Genomic DNA, 19243 nt, shown 5'->3' on the forward strand with positions numbered 1-19243 from the left:
CATAACGTCTAGATCCGGGGATCTATCGCTAGACATTGACTTTTGGGAGTCGCCACCAATCTTTTTTTTATCTAGGTGCGATTGGTCACCTTAAGAATCTGTCCTTTCAGGGAACACCTAAGTTTAAGGGTCCTTAAAAGAATAGGTTCAGGTCTACAAACCAGAATAAGGTTCAGGAGTTCGGTTACGTGTGAGGAAGGTTATAGTACCCTCACAACGCCCATCAAAAGATGGTACCAACATAATTTTGTGTTATCCAATAAGCTTTAAAATTTTACCAAGTAATTAATTATTCTCAATTGACTCTAATACTTTTAACAGAAAATTGAGAAAATTCCCTCACCTCAGGAGTATGCAAGAAAAACTACTGTTTCACTTGCAGAGGCTCCGTCGTCGGATTAATTAAAGAAAAATAAAAATAAAAAAATCAAAATAGAAAGGAATGAAAGAATGATTTTTTTTTGTGTAAGGAAAATTGATACTTTCAACTTTTCCTCAAAAATATTTTTTGAAAATTTCGATTTTCAAGGAAAATTGATACTTTCAACTTTTCCCCAGAAATATTTTTTGGAAATTTATTTTTCTTTTAAGGAAAATTGATACTTTCAACTTTTCCCTAAAAATATTTTTTGGAAATTTCGATTTTTCAAGGAAAATGGATACTTTCAACTTTTCCTCAAAAATCCTTTTTTTGAAAATTTACTTTTAAGAAAAATTGATACTTTTAACTTTTCCCTAAAAATATTTTTTTTGGAATTTTTGATTTTTATTTAAAGAAAATAGAATAATAAAAAAATAAATAAATAAAAAGAATATTAAATAAATCTAATCTAATAAATAATAATAAAAAAAAACAAATAAACAAAAATAAAAAAATTCAAAGAAAGAAAAAAAAAAAAAAACCTGGAGCGGCTCGGATCGCGGCTCGGCTCGGCTCAAGGCAGGGAAACGGCTTGGGGGGAGCGGCTTGGTAGCTTGGCTCGGCTCGGCTCGGCTCGGAGGGGGACTGGCACGCGCGGGTCAGAAAGCGGGTCGACGCCCGGGTCGGGTCGGGTTCGGCAAAACGCGCGGATCCTCTGGGTTACTTAAGGCCAAAACGACATCGTTTTGAGAGGGTATAAAAGGCACTTCCCTCTGTTTTTCGGCAGAACCCTTCTCTTCTCTCTCTCTCTTCTTCCTTTTTCCTCTCCCTTCTCTCTAAAAACTGAAGAACACCGGTAAAATTTTCGTCGGATTCTGGAAAAAGTCGTCGGAATCTGAAATTTTCACCGGAAGTTGGCCGGAAGATCACCCGTTTCTGGGATTCTTCGCCGGAAATTGGGTTGGTCGCCGGAAACTTCAAGGTTGGCCGGAATTTTTGTCGGAAAATTCAAACTTCGCCGGAATTTTCGTCGGAATCTGGAAATTTCCAGAAAAATTTTTCGTCAAAAATTTCTAAAAAAGTATTTTCGATCCCTACAGCTATCCTAACTCTTCCCAACCTTTTTTAGCCTTCGAAAACTCTTCTGTACACCTATTTTCTCTCAAATTCAGTAGCTTTGCTCACTGTTTTCTTTGTGTTCCTCATCTGTTCCAGGATGGTGCCTTTTATAGGGGTTGATCAGGAGTTCCTGATCAATCCCAATTCCTCTTTGGACGGGAATTCAATTTTTGAATCCAATTGGACTCTTTTGATTGAATCCCCACTCCTAGTAGGATTCTTCAACATTTAATCTTAGCCATCAAAAAAGAAAAAAAAAATAATAATAATACTATCAGATAATCAAACAAAATCAGATGGATGAATAAAATAAAATTAACAGATAATTAAAATATAAAATAAGATAAATCCAAAAATATTTACCAGAAAAAAAAATGATAATGATAATAATAATATAATAATAATGATAACATAATAATAACAAATATAACTATATAAATAAAATACATATAAATATTAACAGAAAAAAATAAATAAATATATTAATACACAATAATAATAATAAATAATAAAATACATAAAATACAAAAGAAAGAAAAAAAAATAAAAATAATACCAGATAGAAATTGAATTGGGCTTACCCTTTTTGGGCCAGGCCCAATTGATCTGGGCCTGGACCCAATTGGGTGTCTACACCACGTGTTTCTATATGACATGAATCAGATTTACTGACCTTTCGCATTTTCTACGACAGAGTGAATCAGAGGTGATTGTCTCTAGGCTTACAATCCCTCAAACACATTTTGATTTGCAATACGTGAGGCCTGATTTTATAATTCTTCGTGTCATTGCTCGGAATTTGATAGTGTGGGGCAGGTAATTTACTTAATAAATATGTCTTAACAATTGAATCATTCAGTGTGTAAGCTTCTAGTCTTTAGATCTGAGTTTAAGTTTGTCCTCTTCAGGATTCATCCCTCTAAAGATTGGATTCAGTCCCAGATTCCTGAAATTTTGAAAAATGGTGTCAAAGGCATTAGAGATGATGCTATGGATATTGATAAAATGGATGCGGAAACTTTTGTCCAGGCATATGTCAATTTAGTAGCTGGGGCATGTATTTCTTTGGGTATGGTGCTGCTGATTCATAGATTAATTCCTATGTTAAGTCTGCATATTCTCAACCTTATCTCACAAAACAAAACAAAAGAGAGTATCGTAAATCTGTTATGATTAATTGTGGCAAGATTGAGATTTGCTGGCTTAAAGGATGCAAATGCACAGGAGTTGCTTTATGAATATGCTGTCTACTTTCCGAATGAGGTCTTACATACAATATGATATGATACTGCTCAACAAGTACAATTGGTTTTGAGAGATAAATGAGTTATTTAATGGCAGCAGATTAAGCCTGTTTCCATTAAAAGTGGGAATGCCTTCCCCAAGGGTTTATCTCAGTACGTTGATCGAGGCACATTGTAGATATGCCTTCATCTTATTGTTCTCTCCTTATTTGCGGTAAATGAAATTGACTATCTGATCTTTAGTTTTCTTTCTTTTGCCATTTTTTACCAAGTAATAGTGGTGACTTCAGAGGCATTGTGGAAGTAGGTTATGGCTGGTTCTGGACATTTACAAACCTTCCGGCTTTTAAGGTTTCTCTGCAACTGGAGCTCCTTGGATGGTCATGCTAATTATGGTATCCAGATGGTGGGAAGGTTTCTGCACGTGCCATAACGAGGGACCCAATTGAATATATCAACTGCTCATTCTGTAGATTTTTCCAGCTGATTTTAAGATATGACATTCTTATGTGCTTATTTTTATGATCTTATGCATGTCATAAGCGTTAAAATTATGTGTCAAAGTGCTTATTTTATTCTGAGAGCATATAAGATAAAGATAATAAATTGGTTTATGCATATGGATTCTAAATTTCACTTGCTACAGAAGAAAGCCATATGTTGTTTATCACATATTTCAAGCTGTCAACATCTCATGCACTGCCACGCCAAATGCCTAATCATTGTTAAATCTGCCTAATTGAGGTCTCACAAACCCATTGAAGCATGAAGGGTTAAATGATTCTTTTTCCATTTCATTCATGGAACATTAACAATGTCTCTATGGCCAACATTTCATCTGAAAACGATGGCAGAATACATAAGTATGGTATGACTTCTTGGTCATGAGTCATTGTGCAGCTCAAGATGGGCTTCTTCTATGAGATAAACTATATCATGTTTGCTTGCATTAATCTGAAATGGATAGGTTGACTAACATAAATTTGAACTATTTGCTTCTTTTTAGGGCATCTTACTTTATTTGTGTGTATGCACTGATTTTAGGTGAGCTTAGTTGGCTTCTTGTTTCTTGGTGGAGGCATGAGGACATTTTCTACCAGCAACAGTTCCATTGCTTCATTGCTTATTACTCTTTATCCACGGTTGCCTACTGGACCAAATGATAACTGTTGCCACCTTCAGGTATGTTAAGATTGAGTATTGGGGTGTTTTTCCGGTAGCTTAAAAAGGATTGTGAAAGGTATATAGTTCAGCGCAACCATTGCAAGAATTTTTGTACTATCGGTTTTAGACATTTCACACCTGTGAGGTCTATTTGTCCTTGAAGAGGCTAGAATTCTTTTTCCTTATTGGTACATATGTTGTACTTTTACCTCATTTCTATAAGTAATTGTATATTCCAGGCATTCAGACATTTGTATGTCCTTGCAGCGGAGGCTCGCTGGCTTCAAACTGTTGATGTCAACACTGGGCTCCCTGTTTATGCTCCTCTTGAAGTTACAATCAGGGAAACTGAGAATTATTCAGAAACAAGTTTTTGTGAGGTTACTCCTTGCATTCTGCCTGAGCGTTCTATTGTAAGTTTCAAGATCTTTTAATAAACCTACTGGGGTTGTCATTATTTCCAGACTTACTTTCCATTGAAGTGAACTTTGGAGGTTAATTAGCATGAATCTGTTGGCCTTCTGTGAGACAGTTTGAAATAGCACTTATGGCATGGAAGAACTGATTTTCTGTTGCTACTGTAACGAATCTTGTAAAAATCCAAGTTACAGGCAAATTGCTTGCCAACTACCTCTGAATCAATTGCTCTGCTAATTATGTTTGTTAATTAGAAAAATTGTCTTGTGTTTTTTATGGTTGTTTAGCATGTTGCAGTTGAAGACAGTTTGTGTCTGTGGACGTGATACTGGCCTCAAATGATTGAGCTTGTTCATGAAGGTGGGTGAAGTTTGTTGCTGCAATTTTCCTGCTATATTTCAATCTGCATATTTCTGATAATTTAAGTTGTTCCTCTACAGACAAGCCTTGGTGGAGTTTTGGGGAGAGGAATGACCCATTTAACTCTGGTATTCTCCATGTCAAACAAAAGGTTAGAGTTTGTTCATATGTGGATGATCCCGTAGGATGTCAGTCCCTGCTTTCTCGAGCAATGCATAAGGTTTTGTTGACGGAACTTTATCACTAACCAGACCTTCCCCTGATATAGTCAAGTCTTAACATGGATGTTGATTTGTCTATATCTTAGGTGTTTGGTCTGACAAGTCTAAGAGCTGGCAATCCAAGTACTAATAGCAACAATGGATCTGGTGCTGTTACGGTTGACCAGCTGGTCAGCACCTTCTCATCTGATCCAAGCTTAATAGCTTTTGCAAAGCTTTGCTGTGACCTTTCCTCGAATAGCAGGCAAGTCCAGAAATATCCTTTTTTAATTTCTTGCCAGATTCAGGCCTCCACTCCTAGAACCTGCAGTGTGGTACCCTTTTGCATGGGCCTGGACTTTATTTGTTCTTTCAACCTCCCTCCCTCCCTCTTTTCCTCTCATTGTTGATTTGGGCGCTCTATCCATGGTTTTTTGAATGGTTTGATCATGAGGATTTATTTTGGATGACAATTATTACTCATATGAAGTGTTGAAATATATTTATCTTGCCTGTTTGAGGTGCCTATGTTATCATCTATTTCATAATTTAAATGTGGTGATTGTGGGAAAATGAAAAAGAAAATGAAGATATCTGCTTTGCATATTTTTTTCTCTAGTCAAATAGACTACTTTTTTCATTCCCAAGTCAGCATTTTTGCAGATCTGATGTTGATTTCCAGGAGTTTTGCTTACAAATATTATTTGAGTGCATAAGCAAGGACAGGCCAGCTCTTTTGCAGGTAGTAGTCTGATTTAGTCCTAAATTCTTGTTTATTATAGAGGACTTTTCTCAATTACAATGCAATGGCAACAGTTAATGAATTAATTTGTTGGCATACGAATGGTCTGTTAATTAGACCAAGTTTTCTAAATTTTAAATGGTTTGGTCTATGCTTACTTTGCTCTTGTTGTCTATTTCTCAACATGTGAATGTCTTCATAATAATCTATAAGTGTTCATGTCTTTCTGCATTTTAGGTCTATTTGTCCTTGTACACCACAATTGGCTCATTGGCAGAGCAGGTTACCAGCAGTAATGTTGTTACTGACTCACTATCTGTCTCTAGTTTAAAGGTACTTCTCTGTAGCTGCTCTTTTGTATGCTTGTTTTGTGGTACAGTTTTTCATCTAGTTGTGGGATATCTGTTTTCTTGTTGTATAAACAACTAAAATACTTATGATATAAACAACTGGTTTTCTGTTTTAATTTCAGAAATGGAAGAATTAAAATCTACTCTCTATAATGCTTCCTAGTTGTGTTGAATGTGGCAAAATCTAAATCTTCTCTTTATAATGCTTCCAAGTTGTGTTAAATGTGGCGTATAGCACAGGATGTTGGATATACTCAGGGGGGCAGTTAGCGTAGAAAGTTATGAACAGAGTTGAGATAAGGGCTCATTTTGGTCTTGTTTCGGTTTGAAAGCTTCAAATTGAGCTGGTTTGTTCAAAATTTATTCTCTTTTTGCAGCATTGGTTAGTTTTAGCTTTTGGTTTCATCTGGTGCACTTTTGTTCATCTGCATCTTTATTGTTTTCATGACCTTTTGGAATTTGTATGGTCCTAATTTATTACTAGACAAACTTGATTACTAGTCTTATCTTAACAACTCCATTATAACGTTGTGGCATGGGTTACCTTATGCTCTACCTTACTCTATTCTTCAATGTATAGCAGTAATGTGGATTGATGTTAATTGATTGGAAGACGATTCCATTTATGAGTTTGTGCAGTTATCATATGATAAGAGCATAATATCTTTGGTCGAAATATTGATAAGGAAGAATTATGATATCCTCCTCTTTTGCAGCTTGCACTGTCCTAGAATGAGGCTGTATTGAGTGGAAGGTTGACCACTTCAAGAGGCGGCATTGTTCAATCTATCTTTTTAGGGTCTCGTAGGAAACGTGTAGAAGAACTCCTAAATTGTTCAGAGGCATTAAAAAACGATTTGGGTAATTATCTGAACTTGGGAAGTTGGCCTAATGACAGATCCTTTGGGGTGAAAAATACAGCAATTCTTTCTTGGTATCTTCAATGGTTTGGTGTACCAGCCTCACCTACGATCAAGACAGCAGTGGACAAAATTAAGCCTAGGAACATCTCATCATCTGCTGTTCCTTTGTTATGTTTGTTATTACCAGGCACTCACATAAATGCAATTGAAGAGATGAAGCGGTTTGTTATCTTCCTGATTGGGCAAATGATGACCTGAGAGCATTTTCCTGTCTGGTGCCTACCTTCTGTAGCAGCATCTTCCAAGGTAGAGCTCATTTGAAATCGTTTTAAATTGTACATTGCAAAAACACAAAGTGATGAGTACATGTTTTGTGCCCACCATATTCCAACTATTCGATACTGATGTGGATGAGAAAAGTACTCGAAACAGACTTCACAATGATAAATAAATGGCTGGCGCTAGGTTTGTCAAAGAGCAGAAAGAAGATGAACTATGGATGGTCCTACAAACGTATTTGGAATAGGTGTACGCAAGAAGGAACTTGGGATTTAATTCATGGAAAGCCCCATCTGCTTGGCATTGGCTGCCAGTGTAGCGTAGTTTTACGATGTAAATGTAGAGTTTTCCAGTTACCATTGAACTAAAGTTTATTTAAGTTCATTGTTGTATCATCTTGAGATATATCTTGGCGCAAATGTGTCTTGCATCCAGCCCTTGCGTCTTGTATACGAGTTTGACCCAAACAAGAGAAGTTCAGATTCGAATTTTCTATTCGAACAGAAAAAAACAAATTGAACCAAATTTTGTGTTGAGGCACCATCATACATTCACCTCTAGAAATGAATCAATATTGTCATCAGAAAAGGGGAGATAAGGAGAAAATTCTTCAGTCAAGTCTGGGACAAGATAAGCGTATACAGCAACTCGTTCCATGTATCAGGCAAGCCAGGGAGACACCAGTGCACACAATCTGCATATCTTGCAGCATCAGACCTTTGTTGTGGGGTGAGCAACTTACCACCTGGAGCTGCATATATAGATGTATGTGCATCTTTCCTGTATTCGGAAAGGGTGGTTATGTTGAGGTGGTGAAGAGGTATCTTCAGGGATTGAGTAACATTCACTGCAATCCCGAAAAGCTGGCGATTTGTGCCCACATCTAACGTAGATATGTTCAGGATCGGAGTAGTCTCGTTCGTACACTTGATCCCATTTTTATTATTCCAGACAGAGCTCCTGTTCAATTTGCATACAAATATCAAGTAACAGTTGCTTTGAATGGAAGAGGAAATTGAGTTAAAATTTGAAGTTTTGCTTGTTCATACTTCAAATGTGAAGGAGCCATACTGCTGAAGAAAACTGAAGTTTGGTTTGGATCGACATTTTCTTCCACCCATTTGCCCCATGACTTCAAAACACTCTCATATGCTATGTTCTGATCAATTTCAACGTAATCTGTCGACCCATCATCGAAGGATCCTTGTCTTTTCAATCGGTTTCAAAGGGAGAATTAAGAGTGAAAATTTCCAAGATTTCAGGACCGTAGACTAAAATGTAGAAGACATAAAAAAACTCAACCAGTACTACTTACAGTACTTTCGTGGTTGGATATCTCCACCAAATATATGTATTGAAAATGAGGTAATCCACACTTTTCCAGTTATCTCCATGCTTTGAGATTGATTCAAGCTTGATTACTGGATCAACTGTGCCATCCCTCATTGTTGGAGGGTCTACATTGGACTCAACCAAAAATGGTGCCCAGTAAAACTCCAATGTAGCATTATATTCCTGCAGTTCAAGTAGCTATACTTTTCAACAAATTCTTCACTCTCTCAATTTATTTGAATCAGTCAATGAGTTAAAGAAAAGAGAAACAGCAATTTTACCTCCATTTTAAAGATTGTGGTATAGCTTGCATAACTAAAGCTTTTCTTCTCTGGTGGGATGACAGATTGAACCATACAAACCATGGATAGCATCTGGCTAAAATGTATGGAGTCCCCAACAAACATAAGCCTCTTTCCCTTAAGTTTCTTCAGCAACAATTTTGCATCAAACCTTAATCCAGAAAGAGAAAATTCATTAAACTAAATGGAACAAATCTACTACTGAACAAGAAAAGAGAAGTATTTACTTGGGCAAAGAGCAATCTCTGGGCTGCCATCTCCATTTCTGGTATAGGGAATCAGGCCTTCCATTCTTTAGGCATGTCGCCATCTCAGTAAGAAACTCACAGTCTTCTTCTTTGTATAAAGGGTGTGAGCCATCATCAAAAACCCATTCTCCTGTGAAGATATCACACTCTTCTGGTGGCAAAACAATCCTTCTATTGTCACCATCATCCACCTCTTCCGCACTTCCATGTATTTCTACTTCAGCTTTGCTATCATTCTGTTCCTTGTTTGTTCCTTGAACTTTAACAATGCTTGAGTTGGAAGATTCCTGGAATGGTGTTTGGTATCTGAAATCTGGGAATGGAATGATTTTCATGTATTCATCATACAAAAAGAATCCAAAGAATAAAGTTGAAAAAACTAATATGGTTACTTTTGGGTTGTAATTACATCTCTGGGTCATACCAACATGCTTCATTGTTACCTATTTTCTATCAGAGAATCAAATAAGGCTTTGAACTTTTCTCTTCTTGCCTTCTTTCTTCTTCTTTTTCTCGGCTTTGAATGTAAATGAAAGCCATTTTTTCAATGGCGTAGGTCAACTTCCCATTTCTTAACTAACTCCAGTTTCTAGAATGATTTGGATTATATGCACCTACTTACATTGTTTAATGTATTTTTGCTGGAAAAGCTGTCCTCTTTTGAAAGATTCTTTGTTTATATTAAATGTTCAGTTGTCTTGTCACAATCTCATTATAAAATGCTAAAAATGCTTACGACAGCAGAGAGAGATTGAGAGCAAAGCTGCAGTTCAGAGAAATAAGCTGTCTTGAAACATTCAAAATGATCATGCTAGACTGTAGCTTTCCTTTACTTGAAGGAATTGGCAACCATGAAAATTGCCTGGACTTGCTATAGAAATTTTCTTAAAATGAAGAAGCAAATTCTTGCTGATATAGGTCATTTGTGAATCATATTTATCTATTGTCTTTTATTTGCTTTTGGTCTTGCAATTATTTATTTTGTCATCAAAAGTCCAAGCAAGACAAATCTATTTGTATAAATAAATAATTAGGTATTGACTTTAAGAAACTAATTACTCGATGATGAGTTAGAACCAAACTCTTCCACTGTTGTGGGGGCAGGAAATATGTGCAAATAAGTGCTTTTAAATTTATCCTTCAAAGGGAAAAAAGTAGGATTTTCTTGAGGTTTTTCTATGCAGCTACACAAACTGACTCAAGAATTCTTTAATAAATCATATTCAATTCCAATTTGTAGTTCATCAATCTTCAAAAGAAAATAAAAAAGAAGAAATTGTAGGTCGTCAAGAATGTGAAATGATGTGTGTATAAAGGAGTTCATTCCAAGTATCAGGTAACCCTGGTAGGCACCAATGTATGCAGTCTGCATATGTAGCTGGATCGGCCTGCTGCTCCGGCGTCAGCAATTGGCCTTGCCGGGTGGTATAAACAGATGTATGTGCATCTTTTCTATACTCGGAGAGGTTGGTAATGTTGAGGAAGTAGACAGGTACTTTCATGGATTGAGTCACATTGGCTACTATCAGGAAAAGCCTGTGGTCTGTGCCAACATTTGGTGGGGTGGGCATGCTCATCACTGGAAGAGTCTCCTTGGCACACTTTATTCCATCCGGGTTGTTCCAATCCAAACTCCTGTTCCACGGTCATGAGGCATTGGTTATATCATTCATATGATGAACAAGTAAATGACAGAATCAATTGGCCACAATTCTAAACAATGATTGTGTAAAAGAAGTAAAAGATTTTAACTTGATATGAAGAGGGGACATGCTCATGAAATAGACTGAAGTTAACTTGGAATCAACATTTTCTTCAATCCACTTAGCCCATGTCTTCAGAACTCTGCCATAAGCTATAGGCCGTTCGATTTCATCATACTCAATGGGATCTGCATCGAATGATCCTCGTCTTTCCAAACAACATCACATTGAAATGTATTAACCTCATGAACAATTTTCCTGCTTTGGATTATGCAGATAAGTTCATAGCAGAATAATAAGAAAGGTTTTTAATACTTACAGGACTTTCATGTATCTAGTGTTCATCCACCAAATATATGTGTTAAAAATCAAGTAATCTACACCCTTCCAATCATCTCCACGGTTCTTGATTGATTCAGGCATGATTATACGGTCTTTTATACTGTGACTCCATGGATTGTCTGAATTAGATTCAACCAGAAATGGTGCCCAAAAGAACTCTACTGTGGTATTGTACTCCTATGCTAGCATTCAACAAAAATGTCACATCCAATGGCCAAAAATACTTGCGGGTGTTAATTGACAACTGAGAAACTAGTTGAAGAAATTAATAATGGAGTGTGGGTTGGCATAAAAATTTCAATTTATTATTGGAAACCAATCACATAAGTCATTTTGCATTACCCATTTCTTTAATGTGCACATCTTTTCATGAAATTGCATTAAAATTTTTTTTTCTTTGCAAATTTCTCCTAGGTCGAAAAGAAAGAAAATGACCCCAAACATGTGCATCATTTCAACATGGAAGCAATGAGAGAGGTTGTCGGCAGGACAGGACCTGTCAAATATTCTTGAACAGATTTTAATTATTTCACTGGTTAAGCATGAATGATTTTGAGTAAAAACCATCCTTTAAACTTTTCAAAAGATCAGAAACTGAATAGGAGTAAGGAAGAAATATACCTCAATGCTGAAGATAACTAGAGAACCTGACTTTTTGTGGCTCTTCTTTCCTGAAGAAATAACAGATTGCAGTAGACAAACCATGGATTCCCACTGGTTTCTGTTTAATGAATCCCCCACAAACATTAGCCTCTTTCCACGAAGCTTTTCAAGCAATAACCTTGGTTTGAATCTGACCATATCCAAAAACAAGTAGCTCAGTAACGAATTAATTATACCCCCTTTTTTTTCCTCAAGAGAAACAGTTCAAAAATGTTACTAACTGATATACTTACTTGGGCAAAGAACAATCCCTGGGTTGCCATCTCCAATTCTGATAAAGTGAATCCTGTCTTCCATTTCTAATGCAAGTAACTTGTTCTGAGAGAAACTTACATTCATTTTCTTTATACAAAGGATGAGTTATATTATCAAAAACCCAGTTCCCTGTGAAGAGATCACAGTCCTTAGGTGGTAGCTTAACTTCCTCATCTTCCTCCGTGATTCCTAGAGGTCTAAACCTTGACAAGAAAATGGACCTTGCCACATGTCTAAAATCTCCTTTGCAGATAAACCATTTGGATGGAAGTATCAATATAAGGGACACCAGAACAAGTACTTGACAGCTTTTAGTACTTTTATGGCTGATGCTGCAGCTGTGCTTCATAGCTTGAAGAAATGAAACAGCTAACACTAAGAATCAGATGGAAGATAAAGATCAGAGATTGAAAGAGAAAATGACTAACCTGGAGTAGTTTACTTCAACTACCAGCAAAAGTGTGAGATTTGTCTTTCCCACTTTTTCTTTTCGATCAGTTTCTGACCATAATCTTCATATCTGATTCAGGATATGTCGATAATCTCAATGATTCTATTGTACTATATAATTTCTTATTAATAGTTAATACTTGCCCAAACCAAATCTAGGAAAACCTATAGAAAATTGACTAACGCTGTAAAAGCAAGGTCTTCACGCTTCACTTGGCACCGCTATGATTTTTCTAACTTAGCCCTTTTTCACTTTCCCTTTTCGCATGGACATAACTAAGGAGGAGAAAAAAAAAATAAAAAATCTAAAAATTGATTTAAAACTATAGTATTCTGAATTATTTTTTTATTTAGTTTGAATTAAATTTAAATGTTAAATATATATTAAATTTAAATTAAATTTTAAATCAAAAAATAAAAAATAAAAAAAATTAAATCGAATGAATTTTTTTAAAAATTTTTTATTTATATTGTAAATTTTTTTAAAATAAAAATAATATTTTATATTAAAATTTATTTAAATATATTAAAATTTTATATTAAAATAATATATAAAAATTAAAAATCGATAAATGAATTCAATTAAATTTGATTCAAATCAAATTTAAATTAAAATTTAGATTCAAATCAAATTTTAAAATATTATATAATATTTTAAAAAATAAAATTTAATTTAATTTTAAAAAAATCGTTATTATCTCTAGAGATATTAGTCAATAGCCACTCATTTATTTCATTCCCCGAAAATATGGGTATGGTTTTAGCATGCCTTACCAACAAGATCTAATGTCTAGTGTTTTATATTATAAATTTATCTGTCTTTCTTTATTTTTGGTTTTATAGTTTGGTTCCCATTCCACAGATTAAGCAGCCGACCCGACTCTTCTATGCAGCTGTAACAGAAGCACGTGCCTGCTTTCATTACATTTTCCCTCTTAAAAATCAATGTTGGATGAGGTAAAAGTTACACCATTTCAAGTCATTGATGTAACTGCAAGCGTATCAGCTTTATTTCCAGTTTTCCTTCACAGTTGAAATACCATTAAAAACATGTTGCAAGGATTTGAGAAGCTTCATTCAATGGGGGAAATAACAAGATAATTAGGCAATACATCTTTCGGGAAAGAAAAACAAAACAGTAATTCAATAGAAAACAAATGAGTATTATAGAATTTGTACTCCCGAATCATCTAAACCATGGAGTAAATTCGCCATGGAGATGGATTAATATAGGTAATCTGTCGACAAAATGTGCAATTATAGTATCTTAATCATCCGAAGTAATTGGCAGATCCAAAATTGAAGTAAGGCTAAGGGAGATTAATGGACATCTCAACGTGATTATCAAGAATGCTATTGATGGTCAAATTATATGACTAGTCATTGGAGTCATACCTCTAGAAACTTATGGAACTTTTTCTGACCGACATGCTATCAAAAAGATTCCTTGTAACTGGGGAACAGAAACGTTATCTTTTCTTTTGGCACATTGATGGAGCTTGCCCCTGTAAAGCCTTTTCTTTTAAAGGCAAGTAATATATAAGAAACAACATAGAAAATCCTGTGACATGTTTTAGCTATTGGAACTGGCTTGTCTTCGCTGATATTTTCTTGTCAGTATAATGGCTGATAGGGCAGTTTCTTACCATTTTAAAAGATTGGGTACATTTTTTTTTGGCCACTGGGACTAATTTTTGCTTTACGGGTTCTTGGAGCAATTTCTATGAATTGAATTGACTCTATTAAGGTATAAGAAACTAGCTGAAGAAGCTCTAGTATTTAAAGAAGCAAAAGCAAAGAACTGATATATAGTGTAAGAAAAGGAAATTGTGTTTGTATAAGCCTTTATTTCCCTTTGCAAGTTTCCAACATATGCATTATACAATTTTGTGCATTGGCAATTAGGCTAGCTCTTGCTCAGTCAAGTGATGAAATTTGGCATTCTTGGCTTCCACCTCAGTCCCCATTAAATCATCAGCCAAGGTAAAACCAAAAATTTTCTGACGGTCCATCCCCTATACTTCTTCCACCCTATATGAAGCTACATCAGATCAAACGTTGAAGAGAAAATTACGGAAGCTTACAAGGAAAACAATGACTGAGGTAATGGAGCCATACCCAAAACAAAAAAAAAAAATTAAAAAACAAAAAAACAAAAAAAATTAAAAAAATTAAAAAAATTAAAGTAAATTGATAATATGAATTATATCTACGTGTCACGAGCGGGCGATTATACGTGTGTAAAGGAACTCGTTCCATGTGTCGGGTAACCCGGGAAGGCACCAATGGATACAATCAGCATATGTGGCCGGGTCAGCCTTCTGTTCTGGGGTTAGCATTTTGCCTTGGCGGATGGTATAGACTGAAGTATGTGCATCTTTTCTGTATTCTGAAAGGCTTGTAATGTCAACAAAATGGACAGGAACTATCATGTTTTGAGTAATGTTGCTGGCAATGACATATAGCCTACGGTCAGTGCCCACATTTAGGTACATTGATTGGTTGAGAATTGGGGTAGTCTCCAGGGCACATTTGATCCCGTCTGGGTTGTACCAATCCAAGCTCCTGCACACATTGGTTGGTTGTAAATTATGACAGCTTTCAATGAAGAAAAAAAGCCTCAAAAGAAGTTTTCTTTTATATAATGCATCATATCGTCCTAAGTTTTGTCGATATTTAATCTCTTCCTCCAATGATATTAAAAGCACATTCTTTCACATTTTGATTCATTCAAAATTCTTTCTACAGCTATGGAACCTCTCTGGAACTGATCCTTGTTACTCTCAAAAGAACAATTTTGGTTCAAACATAAACTGATAATAATTAAGAAACACATGGACATGGTTGTTTCATTTACCAACCAAAGGGTTAGGACAATAGTCTGGTCTAATCATTATTGGTTGAAAGGTCATGGGCCCACTGTCAACCACTGACATTGTCCTAAATAAGATGCTTTATTCCAACTACGTGAGTTAATGACAATCAGAAGAAGATGAACACCTAATTAAGCTAATAGATTAATTTGCTTAATCACAATTAAAAGGGCATGCACAAGTGGAATCTGTCACCCTGCATAGCAATGAGCTCCAGCTGTTACTCAAGACAAAATATTTGCAAGATGCTTGGGGTTTGTTTTTTAGTTATCTTCAACAAAGAGACAGACAGTGAGTTAAAAAACTTAAAAGGTTAGGTTATCTTTTTGGTGAAGTTAGTTATAGCTACTCTTAAATTGTATAAAAGTGTTGTTGACTCGTGTTTCTATTACAACTAGAAAAAAAAAATTAATGTGGTAATACTAAGGAGGAAAGCAATTAGTATTATAGAATAGAAACTTAAAAGGTAGGCCATTGATTTATTACTTGATATGAAGAGGAGACGTGCTGCTGAAGAAGACAGTGGTTCGATTTGGATTCACATTTTTATTAACCCACTTGGACCATGTGGTCAACACTCTCTGATATGCTATTGGCCGATCGATCTCATCATATTCTGTATCTCCTCTATCGAATGATCCTCGTCTGTTACATCAATGCAAGAAAAAATATCCACCCCACATGAGATTATTAATTCCAAAATATAGTGATACAATTAAATCAAACATTGATGTAATGTTTAATCACTTACAAGACTTTCATAGTGAAGGTGTTCATCCACCAGATATATGTGTTGAAGATCAAATAGTCCACATCCTTCCAGTTCTTGCCATGTTTCTTGATTGATTCAGGCATGATTATACGATTCAAGATGCTGTGCATGTCTGGGTCATCTGAGTTTGATTTCACCAGAAAAGGGGCCCAATAAAACTCCACTGTCGCATTGTAATCCTGCAAAGACAAATGTTCACAATCAAAATCCTGCAAGGGTTTTATTTCTTGAATTCTTTGGGATAGTTCTTAAGCAAAGGTCCATAAACTTATTTTTCATTCCTTTGTTTTGCTTTTCTAGGGGATGAGGGAACAGAAAAAAAGGGGGGAGGTTCCAAAATGAAGCTTGTCTTGTTGCTGCCACTACTTGTATTATCACATGCTCAGACCAAAAGTTTATAGTGACTAAAATAAAGCAGTCGTGTGATACAATTATGACTATTAATCATCATGAAAGAGAAAAGCATTTACTTCAATTATACTAAAAAAGTTGTGCCAGAAAGTTTAGAATGAATGCCAGAAGAAAGTAACATCCCATCGAATCTTGGCAAGTGGGGGATTTACCTCAATTCTAAACACAGAGAGAGAACCTGACTTCTTCAAGCTCTTCCTTCCAGGAGGGGCAACAGATTGAACCAGACAAACCATGGATTCCCATTGATTTCTGTTCAATGAATCTCCAACAAACATAAGTCTTTTATTCCTCAGTTTCTCAAGAAATAACCTTGGTTTGTACCTTGTAACAGAAAAAAAGCCGGTCAGGATCATCAGCATGTACAAAAGTTAACAGAGAAACAAGAAAAAGCATATGTAATTCCAATTCAAGAACTAAAAAAATGGTCTTACTTGGGTAAATTACAATCTCTAGGCTGCCATCTCCAGTTCTGATACAAAGAATCTTTTCTTCCATTCCTCATGCAAGTTACTTGTGCTGTAAGAAACTCACATTCATCTTCTTTGTATAAAGGATGTGTTTCATTGTCAAAAACCCATTGTCCAGTGAAGAGATCACAGTCTTCAGGAGGCAATTCAACATCCTCATCATCTTCTTCAATGGCTGGTAGCTCAGCCTTTTGTTCTTCTTCTTTCTCTTCTACCTTCTGCTCATCATCTTCATCTTTCACCACCACTGATTTCAAGTCATGATCAGGTTCCTTTGTTGTTTCCTGATCAGGTGAAGTTCTTGGGTTCAATGACACCACATTTTCTTTCTCATTCTTGATAGATTCTCGAACTAGGTTGCCTTGTTTTGATTGCTCCTCTTGGATTTCACTAGGTTTAGGCCTTGAAAATGGAAACTCAGCTATGGACTTCACATCCTCATTGTACATGAAAACCCCGAACAAAAATACAGAGAAAACTACAACAAATATGGAAAGATTATTGTTTTTGCGGTGCTTCATCACTCCTGTTTCACTGAAGGGAGTCTTTCGACGACCTGGCTGCATGAGAAAAGTATTGCTTGGATCAGAAAAGAAGGGAAATGGAAGGAAATATAGAGAGGAAAAGAAATGAACAAATTACATATGTTTGGACAGAAAGATAATGTAATTGGGTTTATTATGTTTGTTTAATTCAGGTTTGGTGAGAAGGGTTTTTCCTGAAGAAACTGGTTAGGATTTCTGGTGGAGGGAGACTTATCTTCTTCTGTTTTATTTTTCTTTATAATTCCATTGCTAACTACTTTCTTTTCACTTTTTTTTTTATTTTTTATCAAAACAAACTCCCAAAGAAAACTGAGGAGTGATTTCAAAGCTTTGCCAAGTTGGTCTTAATCTACCTATGATTGGGACTTGAAGTTGGAGGGTGTGGTGCAGTGTTGTAAATCTGGTAGACCCCATGTCTATTAGATTGTGATATGGAAGCTTCATCAGACATGGAAACTTATTGGCTATACCATATTTCATCAGATTTTCCGTGGAAAATATTTGAAGTTAAAACTCAAAACCCTTTGTTCAACAACCTGGAAAGGATAATATATGCTAATCAGATGGTTTATGATTGTTTCTTGGATAAAAATGAAGGGAAAAAAAAAATCACTCAATCATTTTCTTGCAGAAAGATGAAGACTAGATCAATGACATTAAGATATATCAGATACATTTTAATTTCTCTTCAGGAATTTCAGCTTTTACTATTTATATTCCCGGAGACTAGATGTTGCTACTGCATGCTACAAATTAAATTTATGTCTAATCATGTTTGTTATTTTGTGGGGTTACTCTAAAATAAAATCTCAGAATGGTAGGCAGTTCCAACAATCCTTTGGACCACAGCGCAGCTGAGGCAGAGAAAAGCTTGCATAAAACAACGGTGAGTTCTATAATAAACAAATCTGAATTGCCAGCATGCTTTGCCACAAGTCAAACAAAATAATTTTGATACTATTACCATAAGAATCTTGTTTTATATTAACTAAAACTTTTTTTTATTCTTACATAAAGAAAAAGGATTCAAAATTGCTCCTTAAACGATCACACTTTAATTATTGAGGTGAATGTTCGGATGCAAATTATTATTGAATATTAAGGAATAATGAACCAGACCTCTTATTTTTCATTTCAATACATTGAAAATTGATTTTATTTTTAGTGAACCGTTAATCAGTACTGGATTATATTTTATAAAAAAATATGTAATTAATAGTCTTGTGATAGAAATTAATTTTTAGCAATCATATTCACCCTTTTCAATCAATCATATAAACAAAGAAAAACATAAAAAATTCTATAAGTAACCTCCTCATTCAAATGGTGTTTGTCTGTAAAACTTCACCTAATCATCCTTTCAAATGTCAATGTTTTTATTTGGTGCAATGTTAATAAACCCCTCTAATACATAATTATTAACTTTTCCAAACCAAAAATCTTAATAAAATATTCATGATAAGTCATGTGATATCTTTCTTTGTCCACAACAACTGTAAGCAATGGGCTGTTGATGCATTATCAAGGCTCTTGACAATCATGATGATATTGGTTTCAAATTCTAAAAAAAATAAAAACCCAAAATTCCAAATTATTAGTAACTTTATGTTTGAGAAAAGTAAAGCCTAAGGAACCTTTTTTTCTGCTCTGAATGCATCAGAAATCAGAAATCAGAAAAACATGTTTGGGTTTGTGTTCTTTCTCACTTCTCTGCCCTTTTGGTGGTAGTTTGAAGGGTGAGCCATCACTTTTATTCCAAGCCAAGCTAAGCGGCTATA

At 35.3% G+C, this 19243-nt stretch overlaps 3 protein-coding genes and 1 pseudogene across 4 annotated transcripts in view; 1 reads left to right on the forward strand and 3 right to left on the reverse strand.

Annotated features, from left to right (window-relative positions):
- The window catches only part of LOC111310112 (anaphase-promoting complex subunit 1-like), a 32035-nt pseudogene extending 24411 nt beyond the window's left edge, over positions 1-7624 (forward strand). The window contains exons 27-39 of the transcript XR_016330193.1: positions 2175-2296; positions 2389-2556; positions 2674-2743; positions 2825-2938; positions 3032-3138; positions 3774-3906; positions 4128-4301; positions 4603-4665; positions 4746-4885; positions 4973-5130; positions 5529-5607; positions 5845-5940; positions 6674-7624. The product of XR_016330193.1 is annotated as an anaphase-promoting complex subunit 1-like (transcript). The remainder of the gene's footprint in view (positions 1-2174; positions 2297-2388; positions 2557-2673; positions 2744-2824; positions 2939-3031; positions 3139-3773; positions 3907-4127; positions 4302-4602; positions 4666-4745; positions 4886-4972; positions 5131-5528; positions 5608-5844; positions 5941-6673) is intronic.
- LOC111310110 (protein trichome birefringence-like 28) lies at positions 7572-10048 on the reverse strand. Its single transcript, XM_022909249.2, has 5 exons — positions 8961-10048; positions 8713-8884; positions 8415-8614; positions 8149-8307; positions 7572-8059 (listed from the first exon to the last, which is right to left on the reverse strand). The coding sequence occupies exons 1-5, from the start codon at positions 9416-9418 to the stop codon at positions 7714-7716; spliced, it is 1335 nt and encodes a 444-aa protein (XP_022764984.2). The 5' UTR covers positions 9419-10048; the 3' UTR covers positions 7572-7713.
- A 127-nt stretch (positions 10049-10175) lies between these two features.
- Positions 10176-12708, reverse strand: LOC111310111 (xylan O-acetyltransferase 1-like). Its single transcript, XM_089748238.1, has 6 exons — positions 12373-12708; positions 11923-12295; positions 11648-11819; positions 11004-11203; positions 10734-10892; positions 10176-10616 (listed from the first exon to the last, which is right to left on the reverse strand). The coding sequence occupies exons 2-6, from the start codon at positions 12291-12293 to the stop codon at positions 10268-10270; spliced, it is 1251 nt and encodes a 416-aa protein (XP_089604364.1). The 5' UTR covers positions 12294-12295; positions 12373-12708; the 3' UTR covers positions 10176-10267.
- A 1462-nt stretch (positions 12709-14170) lies between these two features.
- Positions 14171-17609, reverse strand: LOC111310109 (xylan O-acetyltransferase 1-like). Its single transcript, XM_022909248.2, has 5 exons — positions 16885-17609; positions 16603-16774; positions 16019-16218; positions 15754-15912; positions 14171-14959 (listed from the first exon to the last, which is right to left on the reverse strand). Exons 1-5 carry the CDS (start codon positions 17484-17486, stop codon positions 14611-14613), a joined length of 1482 nt encoding a protein of 493 aa, XP_022764983.2. The 5' UTR covers positions 17487-17609; the 3' UTR covers positions 14171-14610.
- Positions 17610-19243: the final 1634 nt, after the last annotated feature.

Source organism: Durio zibethinus, chromosome 19 (assembly GCF_047325235.1).
Source record: "Durio zibethinus cultivar Kanyao isolate XHJ-2024 chromosome 19, ASM4732523v1, whole genome shotgun sequence".
NCBI classification, from domain to species: Eukaryota; Viridiplantae; Streptophyta; class Magnoliopsida; order Malvales; family Malvaceae; genus Durio; species Durio zibethinus.

Excerpts from the sequence above, each read along its gene's own strand:
- LOC111310110 (XM_022909249.2), bottom strand. The coding sequence starts at position 9,418 with ATGAAGCATGTTGGTATGACCCAGAGATGTAATTACAACCCAAAAGTA. Across the intron at positions 8,885-8,960 it reads AGAGATTGCTCTTTGCCCAA|GTTTGATGCAAAATTGTTGC; the intron begins GTAAATACTTCT and ends TTCTGGATTAAG. Across the intron at positions 8,060-8,148 it reads ATGGCTCCTTCACATTTGAA|GAGCTCTGTCTGGAATAATA; the intron begins GTATGAACAAGC and ends CAAATTGAACAG.
- LOC111310109 (XM_022909248.2), bottom strand. The coding sequence starts at position 17,486 with ATGCAGCCAGGTCGTCGAAAGACTCCCTTCAGTGAAACAGGAGTGATG. Across the intron at positions 16,219-16,602 it reads TCTCTGTGTTTAGAATTGAG|GATTACAATGCGACAGTGGA; the intron begins GTAAATCCCCCA and ends TTGTCTTTGCAG. Across the intron at positions 14,960-15,753 it reads ACGTCTCCTCTTCATATCAA|GAGCTTGGATTGGTACAACC; the intron begins GTAATAAATCAA and ends CAATGTGTGCAG.
- LOC111310111 (XM_089748238.1), bottom strand. The coding sequence starts at position 12,293 with ATGAAGCACAGCTGCAGCATCAGCCATAAAAGTACTAAAAGCTGTCAA. Across the intron at positions 11,204-11,647 it reads TAGTTATCTTCAGCATTGAG|GAGTACAATACCACAGTAGA; the intron begins GTATATTTCTTC and ends ATGCTAGCATAG. Across the intron at positions 10,893-11,003 it reads ACTAGATACATGAAAGTCCT|ACGAGGATCATTCGATGCAG; the intron begins GTAAGTATTAAA and ends TTGTTTGGAAAG.